The sequence below is a fragment of the Podarcis tiliguerta genome (genome assembly GCF_965153285.1).
Source record: "Podarcis tiliguerta genome assembly, chromosome: 2".
Taxonomy (NCBI): Eukaryota; Metazoa; Chordata; class Lepidosauria; order Squamata; family Lacertidae; genus Podarcis; species Podarcis tiliguerta.
The window spans coordinates 48,577,388-48,603,437 of NC_139535.1; the positions used below are offsets into that span (position 1 = coordinate 48,577,388).

At 42.4% G+C, this 26,050-nt stretch overlaps 1 protein-coding gene across 2 annotated transcripts in view; it reads left to right on the forward strand.

Annotated features, from left to right (window-relative positions):
* The first annotated feature begins 2,174 nt into the window (after positions 1-2,174).
* The window catches only part of PFKFB4 (6-phosphofructo-2-kinase/fructose-2,6-biphosphatase 4), a 62,153-nt gene continuing 38,277 nt past the window's right edge, over positions 2,175-26,050 (forward strand). The window contains exon 1 of one of the 2 annotated variants that reach the window (XM_083429202.1): positions 2,175-2,554. In XM_083429202.1, the coding sequence (XP_083285328.1) occupies positions 2,476-2,554 (79 nt within the window). In that variant the 5' untranslated portion in view covers positions 2,175-2,475. The remainder of the gene's footprint in view (positions 2,555-26,050) is intronic. The other variant, XM_083429203.1, reaches the window with a different exon arrangement.

Here is a 26,050-nt window from a genome sequence, read left to right on the forward strand (position 1 = left end):
CACCCAAAGTGAATGTAATAAGAGTGGCAGTGAACTTGGTCACTCAGGTGACACTTTTGGGGTTGTGGGGGGGGGTAGTGAGCACATTATTGCAGAGAGGGGGTGGGCTTGGCCTGCCCCTCATTTATTGTGCCCTTCTTTTATTAACACAAGGCAGTCCAAAAAGTAATAATAATAATAATAATAATAATAATAATAATAATAATAATAATTTTTATTTATATCCCGCCCTCCCCAGCTGAAGCCGGGCTCAGGGCGGCTAACAACAATAAAAAGTACCCAGGCCTCAACTCATATAGGGTTTTGCTTTATATAATCCCAGCAAAGCAATCCAGTGGAATGCTGTGTGTTGATAAAGTGATGCAAGGTTAATTATATTTTCACTACCCAAACATGTCATCACCTTTATCATAGTTTCCACTCTTGGAACACAGCTCCCTCCTATTCTTAGATAGAAGTATGTATGGCATTGAGACAAGTTTATCAAAAGCTCCGCCAAGCCAAGAATTCTTCCAAGTGCTGTTTCTACAAGGCTACATTAAGGTCCACTTTCGGTGGTGGCACTGTGCCCACTGCTGGAGTACTGTTTGGCACTCCAGCAGAAGCATTTGGTTCACAACCTATACTAAACAGAATAATGTAGAGAGTCTATAAAAGTAGGGACTGATGTATCAATCAGTATCATATGTACGAATAGGGATGGTGTAAGAATAAATAGGGATTTGGTTACTTTCACATTTCCTATTTTTCAAGCCATGCATTCACTTTGCCCCATAAGGTTGCTTACAGTTGTGGACTTTGGGGTCTCAAATTTCAGGAGCGCTCTCTGCATCGCCAAAATTCAGCATCCCTTACCTTCCGTGTTCCATTCTAAATAACAGTTGTGGTGCCCCCGAGTCTCTGCTCCCAGTGTGGCCAAATCAGTCGTGCTCCCCTAAATTCGCCTCTGTTGCCTAACATTGTAGTGGAGAGGAGCACGTGGGCTGGTGCTCGTTCACTCAAAATGGCTTAGCAGGCGTGAAACCTAGCCTACAGCAGCTGTCAGCAACTCTTGAGGGTTCAGACCCCAGCAGTCTTTCGCAACTCCATTTGGAGATGTCAGGGGTTGGTTTGGGGATCTTTTGAACGCAAACCAAGTACTGCACTGTTTTGCTTATGCCCCTTTCATAGGTTACAGCCTTATGAAAACAGCTTCCAAGGCAAGTCATGGTAGATTTCTTCTCCCCACCCTGCTTTGTGTAGAACACACACATGGGTGGAGACGCTTTTTCAGCCCAATGGCCTCACTACCTTCTGGGCAACCTTCCAGGGGCCACATGCCAATAGTGGGCAGAGTGATGAAGGTGACTTTTCCCTTTGTACACTAGACGTGTGTCTGCACATGCTGCTCACACGCCCGTCTCTATGCTCAATCTGGGCAAGCCAGAGCCATTATCAGAGCTCAAGGTCCCACATCTCAGCTAGGCAAACACACTCAAAGCAGCACAAGCAGGGTTGGTATGGGATGTGGCAGTGCAGTAGCTATGGGGCAGGGGTAGCTGGGTTTCCTGCCCCAGGTGAAGCCTCCAGAGGGGCGTCAGTGAGGCTCTTGGCCTGTGTGCATATGCACATGCTTGTGGGGTGTGTGTACCAAAGTGGGTTTGGCCTGGGTGAAATAAACCTAGTTTTGCCCCTGGATGTGACCTAGGGATGGCTGGAGCCTGCAGAAAATTCTGTGAGCCAGACAGAGGCCTGGGGTCCACACTGGACCCTATGGGTCCCCAGCCCTCTGGTGCAATTTGCAGCCTGGTGAAGGTTGCTCACATTGCGTGTCATTTCGGTCAGTCCTGTTGCTTGACTGAACATTTCTGAAGTGCTATTTGTGGTGTTGCTTTACTGAGTCTTATGGACCAACACCTTTGCTTTTTAAAAAAATTCTCGTTCTAGGAAGCCTCCCCCCCCCCAAACTAGACCAGAACCAGCCGTGGCCGTTCTGCCAACCGTTCCCCCTCCTGCTCTTCTCTTAGTGATACACGAGGCGCTTTGGGACCTTTCTGTACGGAAGGAGCCAGTTATGATGGTGGCGAGCTCTCCCCGCCCCTTTCCCCGCCCCTCTCGTCCCAGCCCTCCAATCGGCTTGCCCGAGCGGCGGGAGCGGCTGGAGCCCTGGAGTGCCGCCGCCGCGCACACGCCCCCTCCCTCCTTCCCTCCACGCCGAGGCGGGGGAAGCCTCTCCCGGGGCTTTGCGCCCTTAGCAAGATGCTCCTGCTCGGCGCTCAGGAGCCGCCTCAGAAGGACCCTCTCAGCTCCGGATAGCGAGCGGCGTCGGCCGTGCCCAAGCAACCGGGAGCAGGAGAAGGGGGTGCCGCCGGGCTTGTTTCCCTGCCTCCTTCCACCCGCTTCGGGGCGGCGACTGACTGAGGCTGGGCTCCGCTAACCCGGGAGCCGGTGCAGCGCCGAAACCCGGCTGGGTGGCGGCTCGCCTGAGGCGCACGGATGTCGGTGTCCAGGTGCGGCGGCGGCAGTGGCAGCGGCGCTCGACCCGCGCGCTCTGTGCAAGGCCGGGACTGGAGAGGTAAGAGCGCAGCGCGCGCTCGTGTGGCGCGTGTCTGCCTGCGAGTGCGGGGGGGACACGGCGCGCGTGGAAAGTACAAGCGCCCTGGGGAGCGGGGCAAGGCGGCGTTCACGTACGCGGCCGCCGCTGCAGCTGAGGGCGCAGGAGCTGCTGGAATCCCGCCTCTTCCAGCCTGCCTGGGAGCGTGTGGATTGTCTTCCTGGCCCGGGGCTATTTTTATGACTTGCTGCAAGCGAGGAGAGGGGCTTGTTTGCAGCCTGCCGTGCTTGGCCTCGCCCAAAGGAAGCTGGAAGGATCGGGGGGGGGGTCGCGGGGGGCTCAACATGTCGCTCGTCTTCCCGCCGGGGCGAGCTGCGACTCTGCGAACTGGCTGCTTGAAGGACGGCTGTCTTGTGCTGGGGGGAACTTGGCCTCCCACCCCCACCCCACAAGAGCGCTCCATTGGGGAAGGTGGCGCGGCGCCCCGCTTTCCAGGGCGGACTCCCTCGCCATAGATCTTCCTCCCGTGGCAATGACAACCCGGAGGCTTCTTAGTACTCCATCCCGGGGCGCCAGTCCCATGTTATGAAGCGTGTGGAGCGTGGCGTCCTCCGCCCCTCCTCCCGCTGCTGCTCTTATTTCTGTTGGCCCCCCGCCCCTCCTTGTGTTTACCATGCGCTGCCCAGGCTGGGCTGGGCTAGGCTGGGCTGCTGCTGTTTCTGTTGCCGACAGGAACTGCTCCTGACCTCCAAATCCACCGTCGTTTTCTCCTTCCCTCCAAACACACTACCATTCAGGAAGTGGTTAATTTATTGAAAACATTGGATGTGCAGAGAGGACTGTAAGATAGATCTTCTCAACTAGACCATGGTATCTTAATGGAGGCTTAATGGCAAGGGAGTGGCACTCCACACACGCTCAGAGGCACCTCTCTTTGTTGTGCTTTAAACACTTTTAAAGTAGAAAAGCAGCTAATGAGCACCCTATGGGCATATTTCCTATTTTAAAACTTCAGACATGTTTCAGGGCTTCAGAGAGATGGCTGCAAAAATTGGAAGGAGGTCAGGCCTCTGCTGCTTTAGGGATGCTGGGCTTTGCATCCTTTTGAGCTTCTGGTGGCTTAACTAAATGTCTCCCAACCATTAATTATCTTTTTTGACTGCATTGTTTTGGGCTGTCAGTTTGGTGAGGTAGACATCTCTCTCACACACCTTACCATTCTCTGTTCATTTCTATGCTAGCAGTGCTAGTATTGGGTGTGATGGATAGTCCACTTACGAATATTGTATATAACAGTGACTAGTTCCTGCCAGGTGCTTCAAGGGAGTAAACGGCCCTGAGGACTGTGAAACAATGATGTTGTGCTTGTCCAGCAAACTAAGGAAATACAGTTATAAGCAAGATTTGTTACTAGTTGCCATGATCCCTTTTGGTAGAGATGACTGCATGCATTTTTGTGTCAAGGGTTGAATGTGCCTCCAGTACCAACTCTGGGTCAAATGCAGGTCCCTCAGCCTGAGTTAGTTCCCTGCCTGGTAGCAGCATGGCTCATTGATGGACCAAGAATAGAGTCAGTGCATTTCCGGTGTAGAAATAAAAGGCTAAGAAAGGAAGTTGGAAGTTGGGAGATGCTTCCATGTAAACGTTTCCTAATACACTGAACTCTGGTCACTCTTGTGTGGAAAGGGATGTAATTACACCACTTAGGTTGTAATGTTTCCCAATGCTATATGCATGTGAATTGCTTTGAATTGTGCTAGAAAGCAATGATTGGTTGTAGCTTCTCAGCGTGTATGCACACAATGAATTATCAACATGTGCACAGAATTAGTATACTATTTAAGTTATGCATGAGTTGCACACTGTTATCTGCACACGTGGCTTCCATGTAGGAAATGAACAATAATGTGAAATGGTACTTCTGTACAAATAGATTCATTCTGATCTATTCCCCTGTTATATTTTTTGATACATCTGTGAATTTCAGGAGCATTCTCAATAATAGAACTAAGATTTTGGACAAATGGCCTATATAGTTGACACACCAGTGTGAAATAATTTTGTTCAATTGTATAGAGAAGAGTGATCTATGGCAATTGCCTCTTAGTTTCTGGTTCACTGTTCACTGTTTAGTATTTGCAATGGACAGCTTACACAGTGGATCCCTGTGTTCCATAGGTTGGTTTACAGCACAATCCTATCCTATGCTGTGTGCTCAGAAAAAGAGATTAACAGCACAATTCGGTGAATCCCTACTCAGAAGTTTCAAAGTCCAATTTTGGTCAATAGGTCTTCCTCTCGGGTTACTGTGTATAGGACTGCAGGTGTATACACACTTGGGTGTAGGTCCCACTTTGAATAGAAGTGCATAGAATTGTGCTATAAATCTACTTCCCTTCTCCTATACCTGTCAGCATACAGAGAATTCTCCCGGTGTACAATTCAGAGTTAAAACAAAGTAGACGTCACATATGATGCTATTTACTAGGTTCTTTCTTGGTCAGAATATAGGGATCTGTCCTGTGGAGTACAGAACAATATTATTATTGCTTGAAAGCACAAATCAAGATTAAGTTAGGGCCGTAGATTGCAGTGAGAGACGGTAATTAGTTTAAAATACGTTTTTAGGTCTTTCAGTTCCTATGTAATTATTGAGAAACAGAGTGCAGCCTTTGATTGAGTTGGAAGACAGAGTGCATCAGAAGGTCATCCTCTCTAGTTCAAGGCTTAAGCTAGAAGAAAGAGTGGGCTGTGGCTGGAGCAGTGTTAGAAACTCAGATATATAAACAGATTGCCAAGTGGCACCTTAAACCTAGGCTATGGTTGCCACAACAGAATGTCTAGGCACCATTTCCCCCCTCCCCCGGATATGAAGTTTGCTGTTATTATTATTCATTTCATTTCTATGCTGCTTTATATTTTAAAGAAAAAAAAAATGGTTTACAACACATTAAAACATCAAATAAAAGAATCCAGAATAAAACAAATTCAAGTGTCAAGGAAAATATTTCAGCTCCTTCTCTAAGTGGCAGTTTGCTTTCCCCATATTTATTTACCTGCTTTGTTTATGTAGCTGCCCCATAGCAGAAGTACTCTAGGAAGCTGGTGTGGTATAGTGGTTAGAGCAGGGGTCGCCAAGGTTTACCTCGCCTGGGCCGGTTCACTCCCACAGAGATCACTCTGTGGGCCAGATCGCATCTGCACAGACGCGATTTCCGGCGCCATGGAAGTGAGTCCCTGTGCCGGTTTAGTGCAGCGTGCGGGGGCACGCCAAGCAGGTGGCTCAGTTCGTGGGTGGCTCGTCGGCCGTTTAAATGACCCCCGTATGGGCCGCAGGTTGCTGACCCCTTGGTTAGAGTGTTCGACTAGGACCTGGGAGATCAGGGTTCAAAAATCCCCACTCAGTCAGGAAGCACACTGGGTGAACTTGGGCCAGTCATAGCCTCTTTACCTATCTCACAGGGTCATTGTAGGGATTAACTGAGGAGGAGGTGAACCATGTACACCTTGGAGAAAAAGGTGGGATATAATTGCAATAAAAAAGCTCTTCTGCTAACCTGCTTAAGGAAACTGAAGGGGCCATAGTGATAGCCACAGTTATGAGAGATCTATCGCCCCAGCCCAGTGCTTATTGCTATTTTGGAAGGCAGTCTACATCTGCTTAATGATGAGGCTTGTTTCCTGTGGACAACTCTGTTTTGGCTGTATAGTTTTTCAGTTACTTCAGAAGCAGGAATTATTTATGGATCTATTCGGTTTTGAATTATGTAGTGCCTCCAGTAATGGCGGCGCTTTCCCCTGGCCAGAATTCCTAACTAAGGCTTGTAGCTGGATAAGAATATTTCGTCTTAATCGTCATATTTAGTCTTAAACATTGGTTCTAATGCATCCTTTAGGTTTGGTTAAGTGGGGGATCCATTGCAGAGAAAGATTGGGCTGTGTGTGTGATATCATAATTTCATGGCCTGTTCCTGATCTCATAAGCACAATTAAGGCCTTTTCTTTTTTACAACTGCGCTGGCTGTTAATGTACCTGTTAAAAATGGTCTAAAGCAGGGTGGTGCAACTTTTCATTCCAAGTGGGCTGCAATAGTACTTGTTGAGGACCATGTCATATCCTGTCAATAGTCCATGCTGTTGGTAGGCAAAGGAGGGGGGCTGTGGTGGTGGAGACCCACTCACCAGCAGAACCTAGTGGAAATAAGCCTCCACTACTCCTAACTCTACCATCACCTGCACAGATAAGGGGTTAAGATTGCCCTCATGCCTCCTTCCCAAAGCCCAGCACCTCGCTTACTCAGCTTTGGGAAGGCAGGGTGAGGACTGGGGGTTGTCAAATGTTGCTGACAGCCACCAAAACACCTAGGGCCTTGTGTTGGACCACCCTGGTCTAAGGTATAGTCTAAGGTATAAACTAATTTTTTAATCATGCCTGGGGGCGGGAGAAGAGTAGGGGCAACAGAGGGGCAACACCCTGCCCTGAATGAACACAGACTAGAGCTTTCCTGAATGGATAATTTCAATCAGTTTGGCACCAAGAGGACATGGACTCTCATGTTGTAAAGCTTGCCTGCTGATGAATCAATGGAAGGGTAAATAGCACGAGACAAGATCGGCAGGTGACCAACCAAGACATGTCTGTTAACCACACTCTGCATCTCTATTCAGATTTAATCAGAACTGAGATTAAATAACTCCTGTTATTTAATGTTATTTATCTCCCAGCATCATATTCCCCCCGCCCCCCCGCATCCCTTCTCCAACTGAATGCACTTAAGAGCCTATCTGCAACCAGGAGGAATCCTGATTGCTAAGTGAGTAAAAGTCAGAGGTGGAGTTGGCAGCGGTACGAATCTAAGCTAAGCTAGTGTTATGCCTATTATGTGTCATCTGGAAAGACTGTAAGCAGCATTCATGCCCATGATGTGTAAAATAATTCTCATTCCATCTAGTTAACCATCCTTTCCCCCTTCAACTTTATAACTGCATCAGGTGCCTCCTTCTCCATTTAAAATTGCCAGAAGAATGGAGAATGAAGTACTTATTCATCATACTGCGCAGTTTCATAAACTGAGAAAAAAAAGTCTTTCAAAATGAACATATGTTAACAGTGCACTAAACTTTTTTTAAAAAAAGAATTCTAATTCTCTTTTTAAGAATCTAATCCCAGCAATTTCTCCCCCTGATTTGAACTAGCACTTTGCTGTACTCTTGTGAGAAAGTACAAAAATTTGGCTTGGGGATACATAGTGAGTTTATACCCTATAAACCTTGGCTTGTCTACTTCTGTTTATTGAAAGATGTAAGGGACAGCACCAATATAATGATGTCTTGTCATTAAACTTAACAAAGTTTTGCTGCACACAACATAACAAATGTTTATGGAGCTTGTTTAACAACCTTTGCTTTAACTACAGTTACTCTTCTGTTTCATGTGAAATACCATCAACTCCTATAATAGTGAATTGATTGTTATCTCCCTGTGTTAAAGGAGAACCACGAGATCCATGAGATTCATAGATTATGTGGTGTTTGCAATAATGGGACATAATTCTATTTATTTATTTAAAGAATTTATGTACTGTCCTTCAATGAAGCTTCCAGCATGTTTTACAAAGTCAAAGTAAAATGCACAAACTACTAGAATCTCTGTAGTTTGTCCTTCCTTTTCCCCTAGCAACCAGGATGCATCTTTCTTATGGGGGGGTTCTTCTGAAAGCAGGTACTCTCTAGAACAGTGTTTCCCAATTAGCTAAGTACTGCAGACCCCCATTTTTCCCGAAAGCCAAGCCACAGTTTTCAAAATGTTGATATCTCTATAGTAGTTTTTGTTATGTGAATGGTGCCACCATACCTTCCAACATATCCCAGTGCCTTACAGGCTACACTCTTGCATGAGTTACGTGAGTTATGTGAGAGGATGCCCCCCCAAAGGAATGTCCTGGACAGTTGACAGATATGTGCCATGCATCCCCTGGGTAGATTACACAGACTCCCACGGGTCTGTGGACCACCAGTTGGGAACCACTGCCCTAGAAGACATTTTCTGCAAATGCTGTTGCACAAAAAGTGTGGCAAATGTTAAAGAATCCCCTTCCCAAATGGTAAATGAAAAATGTGAAAACTTTGCAAAGAGGCTTAGGTATGCCTCCTGCTGTGCAGAGGATGTAAGTGTTAAGAATTCACTGTATAGTTAAGCTACAGTACGATGGAATGCATGTCTATTCAGTAGTATCCCTCTTGATATTAATGGCACTTATTCCCACATAAGCAGATACAGGTTGGCAGCCTAAGCTTTGGTTTAGGGTTGGCATTGTGGAAAACAGGTTTGTTGTGCCTTTAACAGCTGTATCTCCACCATCAGAACAAGCGGGACATAGTTGACTTCCCATGATAAACATGAGGCTGTCCAAGACGTGAGTGGGTTGGTGGGTGGTAGCAAAAGCTGTACTCCGTCTAATTTTGTTTTATGCCATGCCCCTTATGGCAGTCATTTTGTGTTTGGTGCCCACAGAACTCTCTCAAATTTTGAAATGTGCTCAGTAGTCCAGAATGTTTGGTGAACTCAGCATTAGTGTATAGAACCATTAATAAATCATCTCTCTAGTTATTTTAATACGGCTAACATGACTTCAACAGGAGTGAAAAGAATTCTAAAAATCATTTTCTCTGGTATTAAGTTAAAAATAGTTTGGCAGTTGCTTCACTGTTAATGTGAAAACCCATGCTCTAAGGGAAAAAAGTGGTCATGACCTTTTTCAGTTCCATAGCTGGAGTTCCTTGGAAAGGAATATCACATTAGCATGGCAATGTGTCATAACAAAAAAAGGTCAGTCTTGTCTTCTGAATTAAATATTTCTCTTTTCTCTTTACATTGTTTTTTTGTTTGATTAATTTTATTGATTTTTTAAAGAGTTTTATTTTTTTTACAAAGATTTAAACTTTCAGTTCAAGAATACATTCAGTAAAAAAGAAGAAAAACACGCACAATTATTTTGCAGTTGTTTTCACTATATATCCATGACCCATTCTCCAACATCAACCTAGGCTGATGAATGTTTAGCATATTTCATAAGAAAGAAGTGTCATTGTGACACCTGCCTTGTGTGCCTGTTTTCACTAAAAACAAAAAACTGAGAACTCTAATGTATCATTGCTTTTAATGGGACATATTTCCCCCCTCTGATCAGTGGGACTTACGCTGCAGGCGTGTACAAGCCTTGGACTAAGCTGCACTGAAATTGGTGACACTTTTTCTTGAGTAGCTATGTATAGGATTCTACTGTTGGGCCTAATTCTCACCTAGGGGGTAAATTTGTGCCTAGACTCTACCACTTGAAAGAAAGCCCAAGAGAGGGAATGCTATTAACTCTGAGAAGGAACGGCAGAATCTCACCCATGTATCAGGCACTTCTGATCTCTTAACTAGCTTTTATCTTGCTTATTTGACAGTTTTATAGACTTCATGGCAAAAAGGCATCAATGAGGTATAGAGAGTAAAAACAGAATAAAACACAAAAATGCAAACTCTTAATAACAATAAAATCAATTCAGTAAACTCAAAAACCAGTGGAAACATTTCATGAAATATAAACCTGATTTTCCATAAATGATGGGGTTAGCACCGCAGAGAAAGCCTTCCTAAACAAAACTGTGTTCAGTAGAGGCATAGACCTCATTGTGCTAGGTGTCAGTCTGATCTCACCTGGTAATTGATTCCAGAGAGTTAGAGCTGCAACACTAAAAGCCTGGTTTCTAGTACAGGCAAAATACACCTCTTGTGTACCACTTGAAATGTGGTTCCGTTACATTTGCACTGGGCTTAACTTGGGGAAGGTCCAGCATTGTGGATCATCAGCAATGAGGTTCAATTGCTTATATTCTGCTTCCATTCTCTAATACCTAATTAAAAGTCATCAGACTTTACAAGATGAATGAGAATGCTCCAGGAGCTCCAATAATGCTTTGTTTCCTGCAAGACATAACTGTAGGGAAATAACACTTGAAACATTCTTTCCCAAAGAAACCACATTTTTTGTTTGTGGAAAATAACAAATACTTATGTGTCTTTTTGATCTCTCAGCTACAAACTAGTTAGGTGAGGAAATGCCAGAATACAAAAGTGTCTTAACTTGGTAAAAGAACAGATGGTATACCTTTGAAGAAGAATATGGCACTTCTGTTCACCTGCTTAAACTTCCCGTAAGCCAGTATAACCTTTCTCTAAAATACATTACTGTACCCTTCAGCTGTGATACTGTAATAAGAATGCCGAGTTTGCCCTTTTAAGCTGTAATACAAATGTTCTCCGGTATTACAGATAATTGAAATGGAAGAATATACTGTCTCCTTCCCAAATAAATTTTTATTGGATAAAACAAAGGAAATCTGAGGAATGCTGCTGTTTTGGGTTAATGTGATTTTTAAAGGTGAAAAGGAAACTGTGGCTTGAGCTGAACTCTTGACGTGCATGTTCACAAACTAATCAAAGGTCTGTCAAAGTGTGAGAGGACATGTGGTTCCTTGTACAGAAGACTTCTTTTAAATGTTTGTCTTTTCAATCCAAATAGCTGTCCCTTGTCCCAAAGCAAGAGAAGCATCTCAACACTCTGCATTAACTTGAATATAGAAGCCCCTGGTTTTAGCATATGATTCTGGAATTGCCTTTGAAACAGATAGAAGATTTGGGCTATAGTCTAATGCACACTTAGCTAAGTAAACATGAAAAGGATGGGTTTGTGAATGTGTTATTTGTCATTTTGTTCCTATCTTATTTTACATTTCATCAGCTAATACTGCTGTAAAAAGAAGGCACAGTGTAGAAGTATAATAATAGTGTAAATGGCAGGAAGTGGGGCATTTTTGTAGTGTACCTTAAATCAGATTTGAAATGAATATGTACTTTTAAGGAGAGGGATGCCATGAAATTGCATTTTGGTTATTGCTGACCAGCAGAGTGGAAATATATATATTAAAAAGTAGTCATTTTTTAAAAAGAACAAATTTTGATTTAAAAACATCAGTTATGTTAACTGCCACTTAAAAATAACCTGGACTGAAAGAGATATCTGAATGTAATAAACAGAGGAAGGCTACCATTCTGAGTGGCTCAAAGTGCTGCATATGGTGCTCTGTCTATGGGGTAGCAATGGATGTAGGTCTTAACTTTGTATGGTAGCCTACATTCGAGCCACACAAAAGCCACACCTCTCTCCATCCCTTCAAGCCAGAGAGGCATTATTGCAGGTCAAGGATGCATTCCAGCTAGACAAAAACCTCAAAAAAAGGCACAGAGCAAGACTAGTGTAGCCTGGTGAGGCAGCGTGGCCTAGCGGGTTTCCTGAGGGACAGTCAGAGAGGTTTAGAGGAATGCTTTGCATTCCTCACCCCATCAACCAAATGGCTCAGATATTTGGCTTCCATGTCATGAGGAAACAATGTTCTGCTGAGGGCCTTCCAGCCTTTGCATCTAGCAAATATTTGGCACTTTTTCTTCTAGTGAATGATATTGCTTAGTATCACAAGACTCAAGTACTGTAGAACTCTTTAGGACCAGTTAAGACATGATGGCTAAACTATGGTTAGGCCAATGTGAACATGCAGAGGGGCCATGTGTCTTTCTCTTTCGTAGGCACTAATTCACTTCGGGCTTTATGATAACCATAGTAATCTGTGATACACGAGTTGGGCAAACTATAGTTGCTGCTAACTTTTGTTTGTTTTCAAACCAAAATTCCTCATGGCTATTAAAGTGGGATAAGGTTACTTTAACGTATGGTGTGGATGTCACCTTAGTAGACCTGATTGAGTGGCTCTGCTTCCCATCTATCCCTAAAGGAATTGGTTACTAATTTAAGGAATATAGTGGTACCTTGGTTTGCAACGTTTTGGATTACAACCATGTTAAACCCGGAAGTGTGTGTCCCTTTTTTTGGATTACAACCCATTTTTTCGGGGGATTACAACCATTTTTTTGGGGGGAGGCCCCATTGGTGAAAGTGCGCCTTGGGGTACAACCTGTTTTGGTTTACAACCAGACCTCCGGAACAGATTATGGTTGTAAACCAAGGTACCACTGTGTATCTAATGCTATGAGTCCAGTCACAGAGGGTATTGTAAATGGAAGAGAGAGGTAGGTGATTTTTACAAATTCCGTTTTCTTGCTACAGTCCCGTGTGTGTGCGCATGCACACGCACACGGCACCACAGAGCTGGGGGAACATCTAGAACAGTGTGAGAGGTGGTACAAAACCTGGATCCAAGAGCCTTCCATTGATGTAAGAACAGAATCTGATACAATCCATTTTTATTGACCCTCCCCCAGGTACTACTTAGCATACATGCTTGTTCAGGAATGGAGGAATGAGAAAACTTGATACAGTACTGATAATCAGTTCTCTTTGCATGAAAAAACCACCTCAACACTGCATGTGGTTTTCCTCTTTTAAAAAGACCTCTAGCGAATCCTAGAAGTTTCCTGCAAGTGTGAACCTGAAAAATGTGTGTAGCATGGCTTTTGTGTATATATCATGTTGAGAATATTGTCAAATTTTCTTCAAGGAATTCAAAAATTTGGAGAATGCAAATTGCCATTGCATAATACAATCCATATACATATTTGGGCTGAGGCTCTCATATTTTTTGGTATAGCAAAATTATGTTTGGACATTGTTACAAGTAACAGAGTAAGTAGAAACAAACATCACTAAAACCTTAAAACTGTTTAGAATATACAGTACAGTAACTAATATTTATAGGAAGTTGCCAATCTTCAAAGGAAAGTGCTTGTGTCTGTCAGTGATGTGTATGAGACCGTCTCAGAATTAGGGTTGAATCAGCTCAGTAATTAGGCACTCCCATGTTGCCAAGTTGTAGAAAAATAGGAGATAAAAACTTAAGCAGGACAGCCTGCAGTTATCTGTATGGGTGAGTGAGCTGCAACAAATTTATTTGTTTATGAAGGAGTGACTGAGCTATTCATTCACAAATATGGTGTGACTTTAGACTTGACAGCTCAAAGCAGACATTTATAGAACAGTCCATACAAATGCAAAAGATCATATGGTCAGATCCAGACATGTAGGCAAGGTACATGTCTGCTGTGTATTTAGTGGAGGTGAAATGATTTAATTAACCAGTAGGATTTATGTACCACTTAATCCTCACAACTTCTGTGTGGTTTACATTAAAATGACCAATAAAATCAGATGAGTAGTAGCCTAACTACAGTGGTACCTCGGGTTAAGTACTTAATTTGTTCCGGAGGTCCGTTCTTAACCTGAAACTGTTCTTAACCTGAAGCACCACTTTAGCTAATGGGGCCTCCTGCTGCCGCCATAGCACAATTTCTGTTCTCATCCTGAAGCAAAGTTCTTAACCGGAAGCACTATTTCTGGGTTAGCGGAGTCTGTAACCTGAAGTGTATGTAACCTGAGGTACCACTGTACTTAAGAATGGCACTGTGGTCTAAACCACTGAGCCTCTTGGGCTTGTCTATCAGAAGGTTGGCGGTTCGAATTCCCACGATGGGGTGAGCTCTCATTGCTCTGTCCCAGCTCCTGCCAACCTAGCAGTTCGAAAGCACGCCAAAAAGTGCAAGTAGATAAATAGGTACTGCTCCGGCGGGAAGGTAAACGGCATTTCCGTGTGCTGCTCTGGTTTTGGTGTTCCGTTGTGCCAGAAGCAGCTTAGTCATGCTGGCTACATGACGTGGAAAAACTGTCTGCGGACAAACGCCGGCTCCCTCGGCCTGTAAAGCAAGATGAGCGCTGCACCCCCAGAGTTGTCTGTGACTGGACTTAACTGTCAGGGGTCCTTTACCTTTTACCTTTGGTAGCCTAACATTTTTCAAAATAAAATCAGCTATTTTAAAAATACAATATAACATTATAAAATAAAATCACACATTAAAATACATGCCAGATTTACATGTCTGAATCAGCTTGCTGAATTGTATATCTTACTGCTGTTTGTTGTAAAGCTAACAGCACAGAAGACTCGGAGTAGCCACTGCAAGCATTTACAGAAGTAAGCTGTGAAATTCATGTGGTTCTATCCAATAGATGTCCCATTGATGATGGGATGCTCTTTGATCCTGGGGAACATTGCATCAGTGGAACAGGGATTGAGGGAATATGTGACAATTCCTTTTCCCCCTGCAGCCCACCATGCTGCCCCCAAATCTGGTGTTTTGGGGTGGAACAGAATAGGAGATGATGCAGGGAACTGCGGGGGGGGGGGGGGGGAGTTGCCAAAGATTGATTCAATCCCTGTTCTGTTGAAATAAGGCTCTGGTAGATTTAAAAGCCTTCCATTAGTGGAGGGGCACCAATTGGATACCATCCATAATATGTATTACAAAGCTGAGAAGCTTGGTGGATATATATATATATTAAATTCTTCAAGCCTCTAGATACCTTTAGTATTGGTACAGATTCAGTTTAGGCTGATCCTACTATCTGGTTTAAAAATATAAAAATCTGAATTGCAAGTCAAAAAATATGACATTAGCTAGATTTTTAGCCCACCAGTTCCTGTTGGGTGGAGGTTAAAATCCTATTTATACTAATTTAAGTTTCATGAAGAAAACCTTCCTGTTGCATAAATGGGTTCAGAACAAGAGATGAGAATTGAAACATTTCTATTGTGTGTGGGGTCCCCCCCCCTTTGGGGAGGGGTGTGTGTCATGCCTTTAAAGTGTAAGATGATGCATTCTCAAAAGGGGTATATCCAACCACCAGGGCAGATGAATTAAGGCTTGTAAAAATAAATAAATACGTCATTTGTTTCAAAGGTTTCATTAGGATCACTTGAGGCATGCATGCTCCTTGCACAGGACAGGAAGTATTTTGAGAAATCTTTTCTCCTTTCATGCCTTGCCCTGGGAGTAATCATTGATGTTGCCACAGAAACAGCACGTACTGCATTACGCAATTCCTTGCTTAGACTAGGGGGGTGTTGGGAAGTGTTTTAAAACCCGCCTTCAAATTTTGATACAGCACACTGTGTTTTCATTTGTCAGCTACTTCCCTGACTTGAGATTTATTGTCCCGTTCCAGAACATCCAATGTTTACAGAAATTCCAAGTATTTTGAAGAGGAAGATGGAAAAATGAACGTTCAGGCCCCACCCCCACCCCCAGTTAATTGCAGCTTGGACTCAGCAGTGTCTTGCACCAATGTAAAGGCATTTCTTGTGCAAAGCAGCTTCTCTGAATTCTGGCAGGCCAGCTTCAGCCTCCGTGCCCCTCTATCATTACTGTTCCAGAGGATTCCTTGACCCTCTCTGGTGGCGGCTTTTTTTTGGGGGGGAGGGGGTTTGCTGCAGAGATGGTGGGCTAAGGAAGTCTCATAGGATCCTGCCCTACATGCAAATTTGCATATTAATGTTTTCTTACTTAGTCTGAGATAAGTCCATACCCAGTACATTAAGCATAGTGCCTCTGAACCACCCTTTAACTAGTTGTCTCATGTATGAATGCAGGACAGATTATGAACAAAACAAAAAGAGGCTGGCTACTAGAGGGAGGGCCTTTTTGGTGTTGGCACCATCAGAGAAGCCTGCCTGGTGCCCACTTGACCATTTTTGGTGCCAGGTGAAGATACTTTCCATCTTAAATATTTTTTACTCCTTTTTCTATTCTCTTTTTCTGGTTCTATTCCATGTTAGATTTTATTTTTATATTGTATTTCATGTTTTAAAATTTTATTTGTAAACCACCCAGAGGGCTTTTGTCATTAGGTGGTATATAAATATTGGAAATAAATAAATCTATGTTGTGACCAATTATTTATTTAGCACAGTTGGTGTGTATTGTGCTTCACACAAATCAAGATGACAGATCCCTGTCCCAAATAGCTTAAAGTTTAAAAGTTGACACAGGGGAAGTGGAGGAAGGGGGAAGTAAAGGCAGGGCTAAACAGGGGAGAGTATGAAATTGCTTCAGTTTCCTGTGCATAGCCTTGGTTACAAAGTTGCAGCAGGGTTTGAGTTTTCTCATACAAAAAACACAGCAGAGCAAACAACCACTGTTGGCCTTCCTGGTTCTGTGACCATTATCAGTCATTATCTGGAAGAGTGTGTACAATGAATGTAGGTTCATTGGGCTTAGGTCAGGACACAGATTGTGAATGGAACTATTCTCATTTCAGCCAAGCTGTGTTATGATTTGTGTGGGCTGACACCTTGTAACTGAAATATTAAAACACAACAAAACCTCTTTTTTATATACAGTATTGACCATCTAAGCTAGGAGTAGCCAACAAGGTGGCCTACAGATGTTTTGGATTACAACCCTTAATTTTCAAACATCATTATAATATACTTCATTGCAAAATACTTTTTAAAATGGACTTGTTAATTACCAATTGTCATGATGACATTAAGGTAGTTAGTATGTTAAAAAAGAAAAGAAAAAAGCAGCAGCTATGGAGTTTGGCAAGATAAATGTACCAAAAAGGCACTTTCAACATCCTAGAAGTAGGATTTTAAGGAATATACAAGTGTTGGAGGATATGAATGAGATTGCACAAATTTGGTTAAATGTAGCCATTTAGGCTATGCACATCTTTCCTAACAAGCTTTTAATCTGGACAGAATATTTTGTGTTGTCTTCAGTGTCATCTGCTTTCCCTTTGGTTGCATCCCCACGCCGATAGGCAATTTTGTTGAAAACTGTGCACACACTTATATACTGTATACACTTAAGCTTTATGGAGCACACTGACTCTGTTTAGAAACATGTATTTTATTAACTTGTGGTTCTGACAAGTGGGGGGGGTGAGTCTTTATATGGAAGGTGGAGGCATGCCTATGTTAAAATGATTAAATAACTTTGTGGTGATTTGGCTTTTGAAAAGAAAAAGAGTAACTTGCTTACCAGTTGTTTGGAAAATGAGACGTAGTATTTTAGTTTCTAGTCTCATTAATCTGCACCATCATGTAAGCAAGGATTGAGAATTGAAGACAGAAGGCATTCTGACCTCATTCTAAGCTTGGGCAGAGCCTAGTTGACACTGCAGGGATTTACCCCTTGACTGACCTTCAAACAAAGCTTGCAGTGAACAGGACAGAGCAACAGAATGGCTTAGCATGGTGACTAGACATCACAATATTAGTTTTTAATTGCTGGAGATAAGGTACTGTTCATTCTGTGTTGCGATGCATAGTTAAAAGATCACTTTGAGTAAACATATGCAGTATGTGGCAAACCTTCTACATTGACTGGGATTTGGGCAGCGTTAAGTGAGTCTAATGGGATTAGGAGATACGTAAAATTCAGAAATGGTTTTGTCCTACTCTCCTGTCTGCTCAGCTACAAAACATTAATTGCATAGTCTTGGCAATTAGGCTGAGTTTATGCCCTAGAGAGAGCGAGAGAGAGCATTTATACACTTGGAACTCATTTGATTTTAGCCTGACAAGAGTACCATTAGTTATGTAAGTCTGAATATAGCAGTGACTTCTCCAAGATCACTAAGCAAACTCCAAGATCACTAAGCAAACTTTAAGGGTTCAGGAAGTTGAACCTGGGTTTCCTGCACTGATCCCAAACTCCCTGGCTTTTTGAACAGTACAACAGCAAAGCACTCTAGGCCACGGTTCCAATTATATCACTGTAGTTATGGTCCCTTAAAGTTTTCATTCCAGTTCTCTGTAGTTGCTTCTCCTTTCCTTCTTGCAAAATTGTCTGGCACTACCTTTTTTTCTTTTTGTATAATAGTGTTGTAACTTCTAGTGGTTAGATCAAGGGTGCCTAACATTTTTTGGCCTGACAGCTGCCTTGATTATTAGCCATGCCTCTGAGGGTTGCATCTCAGTGGTGGCTGTAGCCATCATATGTATGTGCGTGTACGCATGCCACACACAGAGACATTGCACGCTCACTAGGCAAATAGGTACACAACCTTCACCCAACACAAACACAATCAGCACTTCCAACCCTCCCCACTGGGGTGCAGCTGATTGGAAACACAGTCTTTAACATTACACAGAAAGGCAGTTTTCCTGCCTGCCCCGATTCCAGCACTGGGGTGGATGGAAATGCTGCTTTTTTTTTACTCTTGAAGAGCAGTCAGGTTTTGACCCCTGTCTCAGCACTGTGGTTCTTGGGACAAAGAATAGAGAGAGAAAAATCCTTTGGTTCTTTTGGGGTTATCTCTTAAGGAGCAGGCATATAACTTTTAGCAGATCTTGGTGGGCCAGATGCAGCCTGTGGTCCATGAATTATCCACCCATGGGTATCGCCAGGATTTTTGTTTGGGGGGAGAACATCAGATTTGTATTGATTATAGGGGCAGCTGCCTCCCTGCTCTCCCCGGCCTCACCCCTGTATCCACCCCTCTTTAGACAGTGGACTTACCCAGTGTTGTGGGAGGATGATACAGTCCAGGGTCACTGATTTTAAAGAGTTTGCAAGAGGGAGGAGAGGCTGAATAATGAGCACACATGGGATCATAGTTCAGCTACCCTTAAAGCAATGCACTGGCTGTGTGTGAGCTACAATTGTGCCCCTCAATTGGCCTTGAAGGCAGCTGCTAAAGACTTTATTTACTTCTGGGAATTAAGGGGCCCAACAGTTGTAAGCATGACACTGTAATTTTGAGCATGCTTGTGTTTTTATTTACTATTTCTTGCTGTTGTGGAATATTTGTAATGATGTTTAAATTAAATGATGTTTAAATTATATTGTTTACCATTCTGGATTGCTGCCTGGTAGGACAGGCAATGAAGAAATACAGTAGAAAGAAGTTTAAAGCCCTGCTAGATCTGTTTTTCATGTAACCTAATGACAAGCTCTGGAGAACTCAAAAGCTTGCACGCTGTTTTGTGAAATTTTGGTTGGTGCAATACGCAATATAAAACAAAATCTTTATTTGGATAGCCAGCTGCAGTTTTGTTACAGAATCATGTGTATTAGAAGAGGCATGTTGCACACAGATGTGGAAACAGTTGCATTGTTTATCACATGTGGAAATTATATTTCTGATTAAGGACTATTAAGCCTATCTAATTAAATGACACTAGCTATTATCTTGCTCTGGTGGAGTCAAATTGAGACAAAGGATTGTACCAGTGCAGTGGTGTTTAGGATAGAGAAACTTAACCGTTTTCTCTAGCATTTCTTGATAGAAAGCTATTGAGATTGTCTTTCTCAATATTGAACTTCAGTATTGAAATATCCATTACATGAGCCAGATTGTTTGAGAGAGAAAGAATCTACAAGCGTAGGTTAAGTGTCTGATACTGGGAGTATGAAGGACATTAATGTTAAGGCTTTGAACAGGGAGCTAAAAATAGGTGGTTGGATCCACAATTGTGTGAATGGGAAGTCATTTATAAATTTTATACTATGAGACTTTCCTGCTCCGTCTGTCCCCCCCACATAGCTGCTAGTATATGCGAAAAGCATTTCCGGATGGTTGGGATTTGTTATTCCATGGTTTGACAGCTTAATTTCTTCCTCATTTACAGTGCGGAAAGTACCATCAGACGGAATTTTTTAAATGGCAGAATAATAGAATTGCAGAATTGGCAGGGACCCTGAGGGTCATCTAGTCCAACTTCCACAATGCAGAAATCCTGTCCACAGCTGTCTCTGGGTGGGCTTGAACTACCCACCTTCTGGTTAACAGCCAGATGCACTGACGCATTACACCACCTGAAATATTTAACCCAGGATTATAATATGAAGGCTGAACAGATTAAATTCATGAGAGTTATGGGTTCTAACATCGCTCCCTTTTCCACATATTAGCTCACCTTTGTCCATTTACTATTCTTATTGCTTTGGATAAATGAATGAGAGCCAGAGCACAAAATATTCCAGAAAATGTCGTAGAGAGAATCTCTAAATCTTTGTTTTCTGCTAGGTGATCTGGAAATGAGCTCCACTTCTGCTCTAGAGCAATAAAGTTGTTTCCCCGAAACTTTCTGCATAGAGTTTCATAACAGGTGATAAAAAGGTAAAGGACCCCCGGATGGTTAAGTCCAGTCAAAGGTGACTATGGGGACTATTGGTAAGCTTTCAAACTGCTAGGTTGGTTACCTTTTTAGTTTGATTACAACTGGCCTGTTGTCTCCTTATATCTTCATATACATAGTGCTTGGCTATGTGACTATGAAGTGCCATCTACTGGTGATATTTGACTTAATAAAAAAGTGTGATATTTCATGTCTTTAATTTTTAATTATATGAAATCAAGTAATGCACACATACACATACATATTTGCTTTATAGGATCAATTTAATTGATTGGTTGGTTCAACTGTGATGGAAGTCTAAAGGGTAAATTTTAGAAGTAAATTACTCCTGTTGACGGAATATAAACAGATATAATGCAGATATTGATGAATATAATTGCTGTCAGAACTCTGCTTATTACTGATTAACTGACCATGCTGGGGAAACCCAGCCAGATGGGTGGGGTATAAATAACAACAACAACAACAACAACAACAATAGTAATAATAAAATGTCTCTCTCCACTGCCAGAGGCAGTAAGTCTCTGTATATCATTTTGGGAACCACAAATGGGAAGAGTGCTGTTGTGCTCAGGTCTTGCTTGTGGGCTTCCCATGGTCATCTGGCTGTGAAAACAGAATGCTGGACATGATGGGCCTTTGGCCTGATCCAGCAGGCCACATCTTGTGTTCATGTAAACACACACATAAAGGGTGCAAGGGAGTGATATTTAATACTAAGATTGATTGATTTTTTTTAATGAAAAGTTTGAATAGTGTAATAATGTATATAATATTTTTGTTGAAGTGATTTTTTTATATGTATATAAAAAGAATGTTAGCTTTGTGGATAGATATGTGGTTGTGGTTCTTCACACTCACCATGTGTTACCATTTTTTTTGTCTTATTCACAATTTGCCGTTACACTGCATTGTGGAAACATACACCATTGGGTGCAAGTTGTATAGTGGTATCCCGAGTTACGGTACATACGCTTCAGGTTACAGACTCCGCTAACCCAGAAATAGTACCTTGGGTTAAGAACCACTTAACCACTACACCATACTGGCTCTCAGTATGCACATACATTTCAGTAATACAGTGGTACCTCGGGTTACATACGCTTCAGGTTACATACGCTTCAGGTTACATACGCTTCAGGTTACAGACTCCGCTAACCCAGAAATAGTGTTTCAGGTTAAGAACTTTGCTTCAGGATGAGAACAGAAATCGTGCTATGTTGGCGGCGCGGCAGCAGCAGGAGGCCCCATTAGCTAAAGTGGTGCTTCAGGTTAAGAACAGTTTCAGGTTAAGAACGGACCTCTGGAATGAATTAAGTACTTAACCTGAGGTATCACTGTATTGAAATGCAGTTTTACCTACCTGATTCTCCTGATCTAATATAGCTGCTATGTCCAGGCACAGTAATGACTTATTTCCTTTGTGCCAGGACTTTGACAGACATTCTGACCAATAATTGTAATAAACCACAATATTATAAAGAGATTTGCAAGATCCATCACTCTAGCCACTACAGAAAGTGTCCTGGCAAGCAAATCACTTTCTCATCTCAGGTAATTGAATGTACATCTTGTATTTGCCACATAGCATGTTGTACTACCATGGAATTCTGAGAATGAAAAGCAGGTCAAGCAACATGCCAGCATTGCAAACTAATAAAGATCTCACGTGAGAGGTCCCAAACATCAGGAAGTGCATGTAATGTTTAGACCTGGCCTTGCAGTATGGTATGTGAGAGGTAGGGGGAGCACAAGATCACAATGCTTAGACTCAACCAACATCATTATATCTGAGTCAAGCCTTAGAATCTCATATCACTAGGATCATAAACCCTTTAAATAGCCCTAAATGTTAAAAAAACCAAAGAGTGAAATAATCCTTAAAGAATGTCATTACAACCTCACATTATCGCAGGCATATTACCTGGGAGAAGAGTATGTTTTGTGTACAGATTGGCTATTTTCAGTAGACAAGATTTTAACCTAATTTTTACATTAAAATATTTAAAGCATTTATTTGCACAAGTATTATCTTGCACCTATAATCTTAAGATACAGTAGTAAAGCACCTTTGAAGGTAAGCAGTTTAGCTAGACAGCAGTAGAACAATTAGTAAATCCTTACTGCAGTAATTATAGATAGCTTGCTGACCCTCTTACTGTTAGGTTATGGTCAAGGCCATCTTCCAGATGATAGAAAAGGAAATGGCATTACACCAAAAGCTGTCTACCCAATCAGCTTTCATATTTGGTCACAAAGACTGCAGCAACATGCACTTGCTTTGAAGTTAAATAATACTGAAACTTCTACCACCTGGGAAAACAAGAAGTTCCCATTGCTTTATGAGATGCTTCCAAGGCTCAGTGTGATATCAAGGACAGCCCCTAACTCCCAGTCTCCCCCAACTGGGCACCTTCCACATGTTTGGTGTGTGTCTCCTATCAGTCCAAGCTAACCTGGCTATGCTGGGTGAAGGTTGATGGGAGTTGTAGTTCCAAACACCTTCAGGGCACCAGATTGGGGAAGGCTGCTTTAAAGTGTCATGGGACTTAGTTGTTTTTATCCTTCTTTACCATAATTTTCAACGCGTGTGAAAATAAGCTGGGCTAAGTGGAAATTCCCCACCTGCACCCCAAGAAAGCAGGTGCTTAATCCCTGATTTGCATCAGAGGGACTGAATGAGCAGAGAACACACCATAGTAACTACTGTCTTGCCCCATGATTCAGGACCAGAACAGAACATTTAGTTTAAATTTTGTTTTCCCTCTTTAAATGATGTAAGGTAATTGTGTGGGAAAGACTAATATAAAGCTTAGCTCTCAGCTATTTATCTTATGAACATTCTGCAAATGGATCTGCAGCGAAACTATGAACAGGTTTTTCATGCCTTTTTAAGTACCACATCTAGCTTTTAAGAAGCTGGATAAAACAAAACATGTAAGTTTTCTAGTGGGAAAGTACAACTCCTACTTGATAATTGCACAATTATGTTAAATACCTTTTTTCCCTCCTGCTTGTTTCCAGGAACTCATAAGCCTTGGGTAGACGGGAATCGAGAGCTACCAAGTGATCTGGCTGGTTTCCAGTAAATGGGCATGGATTCTTCAGCCAATACTGCAGATCTGATTGGCTGGCCAAATAGTGTAGGATCTGCAGTATTGTTCAGAGACTAAAACCTTAGAGCATGTTTTTACTGCATGTCCTTGTTTATTGAGGTGGAGTTGGTGGTGGTGGTGTTTTGTATCTTTATTTCAGATTTTGTTGTGATTTATGTGGAAATTGTTCAGTTTGGCTTTGTATTTTTAAATGTTTATCTTACTGTTTATGACTACTTTCATAAGTTGTAGTTATGTATTTTTTTAATGTTGTAAGCTGCCTTGAACATGGTTTGCACTGTGGAAAGGCAGCATACAAATAAAATTAGGGATGGTTGGATGCCATGTTATAGTACAGTGGTATCTCGGGTTAAGAACTTAATTCGTTCTGGAGGTCTGTTATTAACCTGAAACTGTTCTTAACCTGAGGTACCACTTTAGCTAATGGGGCCTCCCACTGCCGCTGCACAATTTCTGTTCTCATCCTGAAGCAAAGTTATTAACCCGAGGTACTATTTCTGGGTTAGCGAAGTCTGTAACCTGAAGCGTCTGTAACCTGAAGTGTATGTAACCTGAGCTACCACTGTACAGGTGCACCTGAATGATAATTATTTGATCTTTTATCTAAAATCTGGGCACCAAAGAGGCAGAATAAGTCATGAGACATAATAATCAAATATACTTTATTATTACAGAAACAGAAAGGTCAATTAATTGCAGGGTTGCTAACCTTTTTGGTCTTGTGCGCACATCTAGAATTTTGAGAGTGCCTCTGACACTATCCCTCTGGTTGTTTCTCCCCCCCCCCCCGTGCTTTCCCGTGGCATCTAGGTATGAGTTGGATCCAGCAGAATTAAATGTGCATTATTTTAGACAGTATCCCCCCTCCCCCACACCATCAAAATTAAAGCTTAACATTAAGTGGACTGCTGAGTAAAATATTTGGTACTTGCCAGCACCACAGAAACTTTGACCCAAGCCAAAGAATGGCTCCTCGTGGATTTTACACAGGAGGAGAACAAAGGCAACAACAAATCACTGACACTTCTGTGGACACAGAGGTGACCTATGATTTGATAGTGGCTTTGAAGGTGTCCCTTTTAAAAATGATAAGCCCTTGAATTCGTGTTTTGGAAAGCAGTTGACCTGTGGTGTCTATGACTCATGTCAATGGAGACAGATGTGATCTATGATTTGGTAGTGTTTGGTAGGAGCAAGAATGATATGCCATTCCAAGAGGAGCTGTTTTATTGAGTCCAATGTGTTTGAGCTCATGCACCTTTGCTCTTTGGCACTCTGTATTTCTCCTGATTCCTGCCCTGGCCACTCCATTTCCCTCCCTCCCCTCAAATATTGCAGTTCACTCCCTTTTATCCTGTCTTCCCCCCTTTCCCTCCTACCCTCTCAGTTGCTCCACTTTCTGTTCAGCTATTGATCTGAGCCTTGAAAAATATGTAGAGGAGATGGGAAAGAGGGTCACTCTTCCAGCTTAACTCCTTAAGCTCCATATACTTCTCAGTGTGGAAAATAGGTAACTCTCCTCAATACTTCATGATGATGAGGTCAAGGAAGGTGGGCTTTGAGGCTTCATGGGACCTCAAAAGTGTCATTGTACCCACAGGGACCATATTGGCAACCCCAGATATTCAGATTGGCCTAGCACCAACTATGTGGGCAAGTGGTACGAAGGACAGAGGGGACCAGGACATTATTATTAATAATTGTTTATTCAATTTATCTATGATAGCCTTTTATCAAAAGATCTCAGGGCAGTGTTCAACACTAGAAATGTATTACAAAACATCAATGAAAAAAACATAGTAAAAAGTATACTGACAGACGGCCTAATAGTTAAATAATTACAATAATAACAGACATACAGAGTGAGAAGGAGCAGTGTGCTATGAGAAGACTGGAGAGAATCTGGAGAAAGATGAGATTGGAGGGCAATAGACACCAGCTGTATGAGCAGGATCAAACGGGGGTTAGAGATTAAGTTCAGGTGCCTAAAGTAGAATAGGTTACTGGTTTGCTTGGAGAGCAGAAAGGATGGAAAAATCAGAAAATTAAAGAGGGAAAAGAACCTGGAACATGGTTGTTATCAATTCCCATGGTAGCCAATATGTTGTCGTCCAGATATATTTTGACTCCATCTCCCATCAGCCCTGACCATTGGACATGTCATGTAGACTGGAGCTGATGGGAGATGGAGTCCAGTAACATTTGGAGAGCACCACATTGGCTACCCCTGACTTATCAGCCTAAAGCTAACAAAACTGCAGTATAAAAGCATCTAAAACAAAACCAATAATGCACGGGATAAACGAGGAGAGCATTTAAAACAGTAGAGGCCTACCATGGATGACAAGTGCAGAACTGTGTGGGGTGTAATAAGGGGTCCTGCTTGAAGGGAGAACATTAACCTTGATGGATGATAATG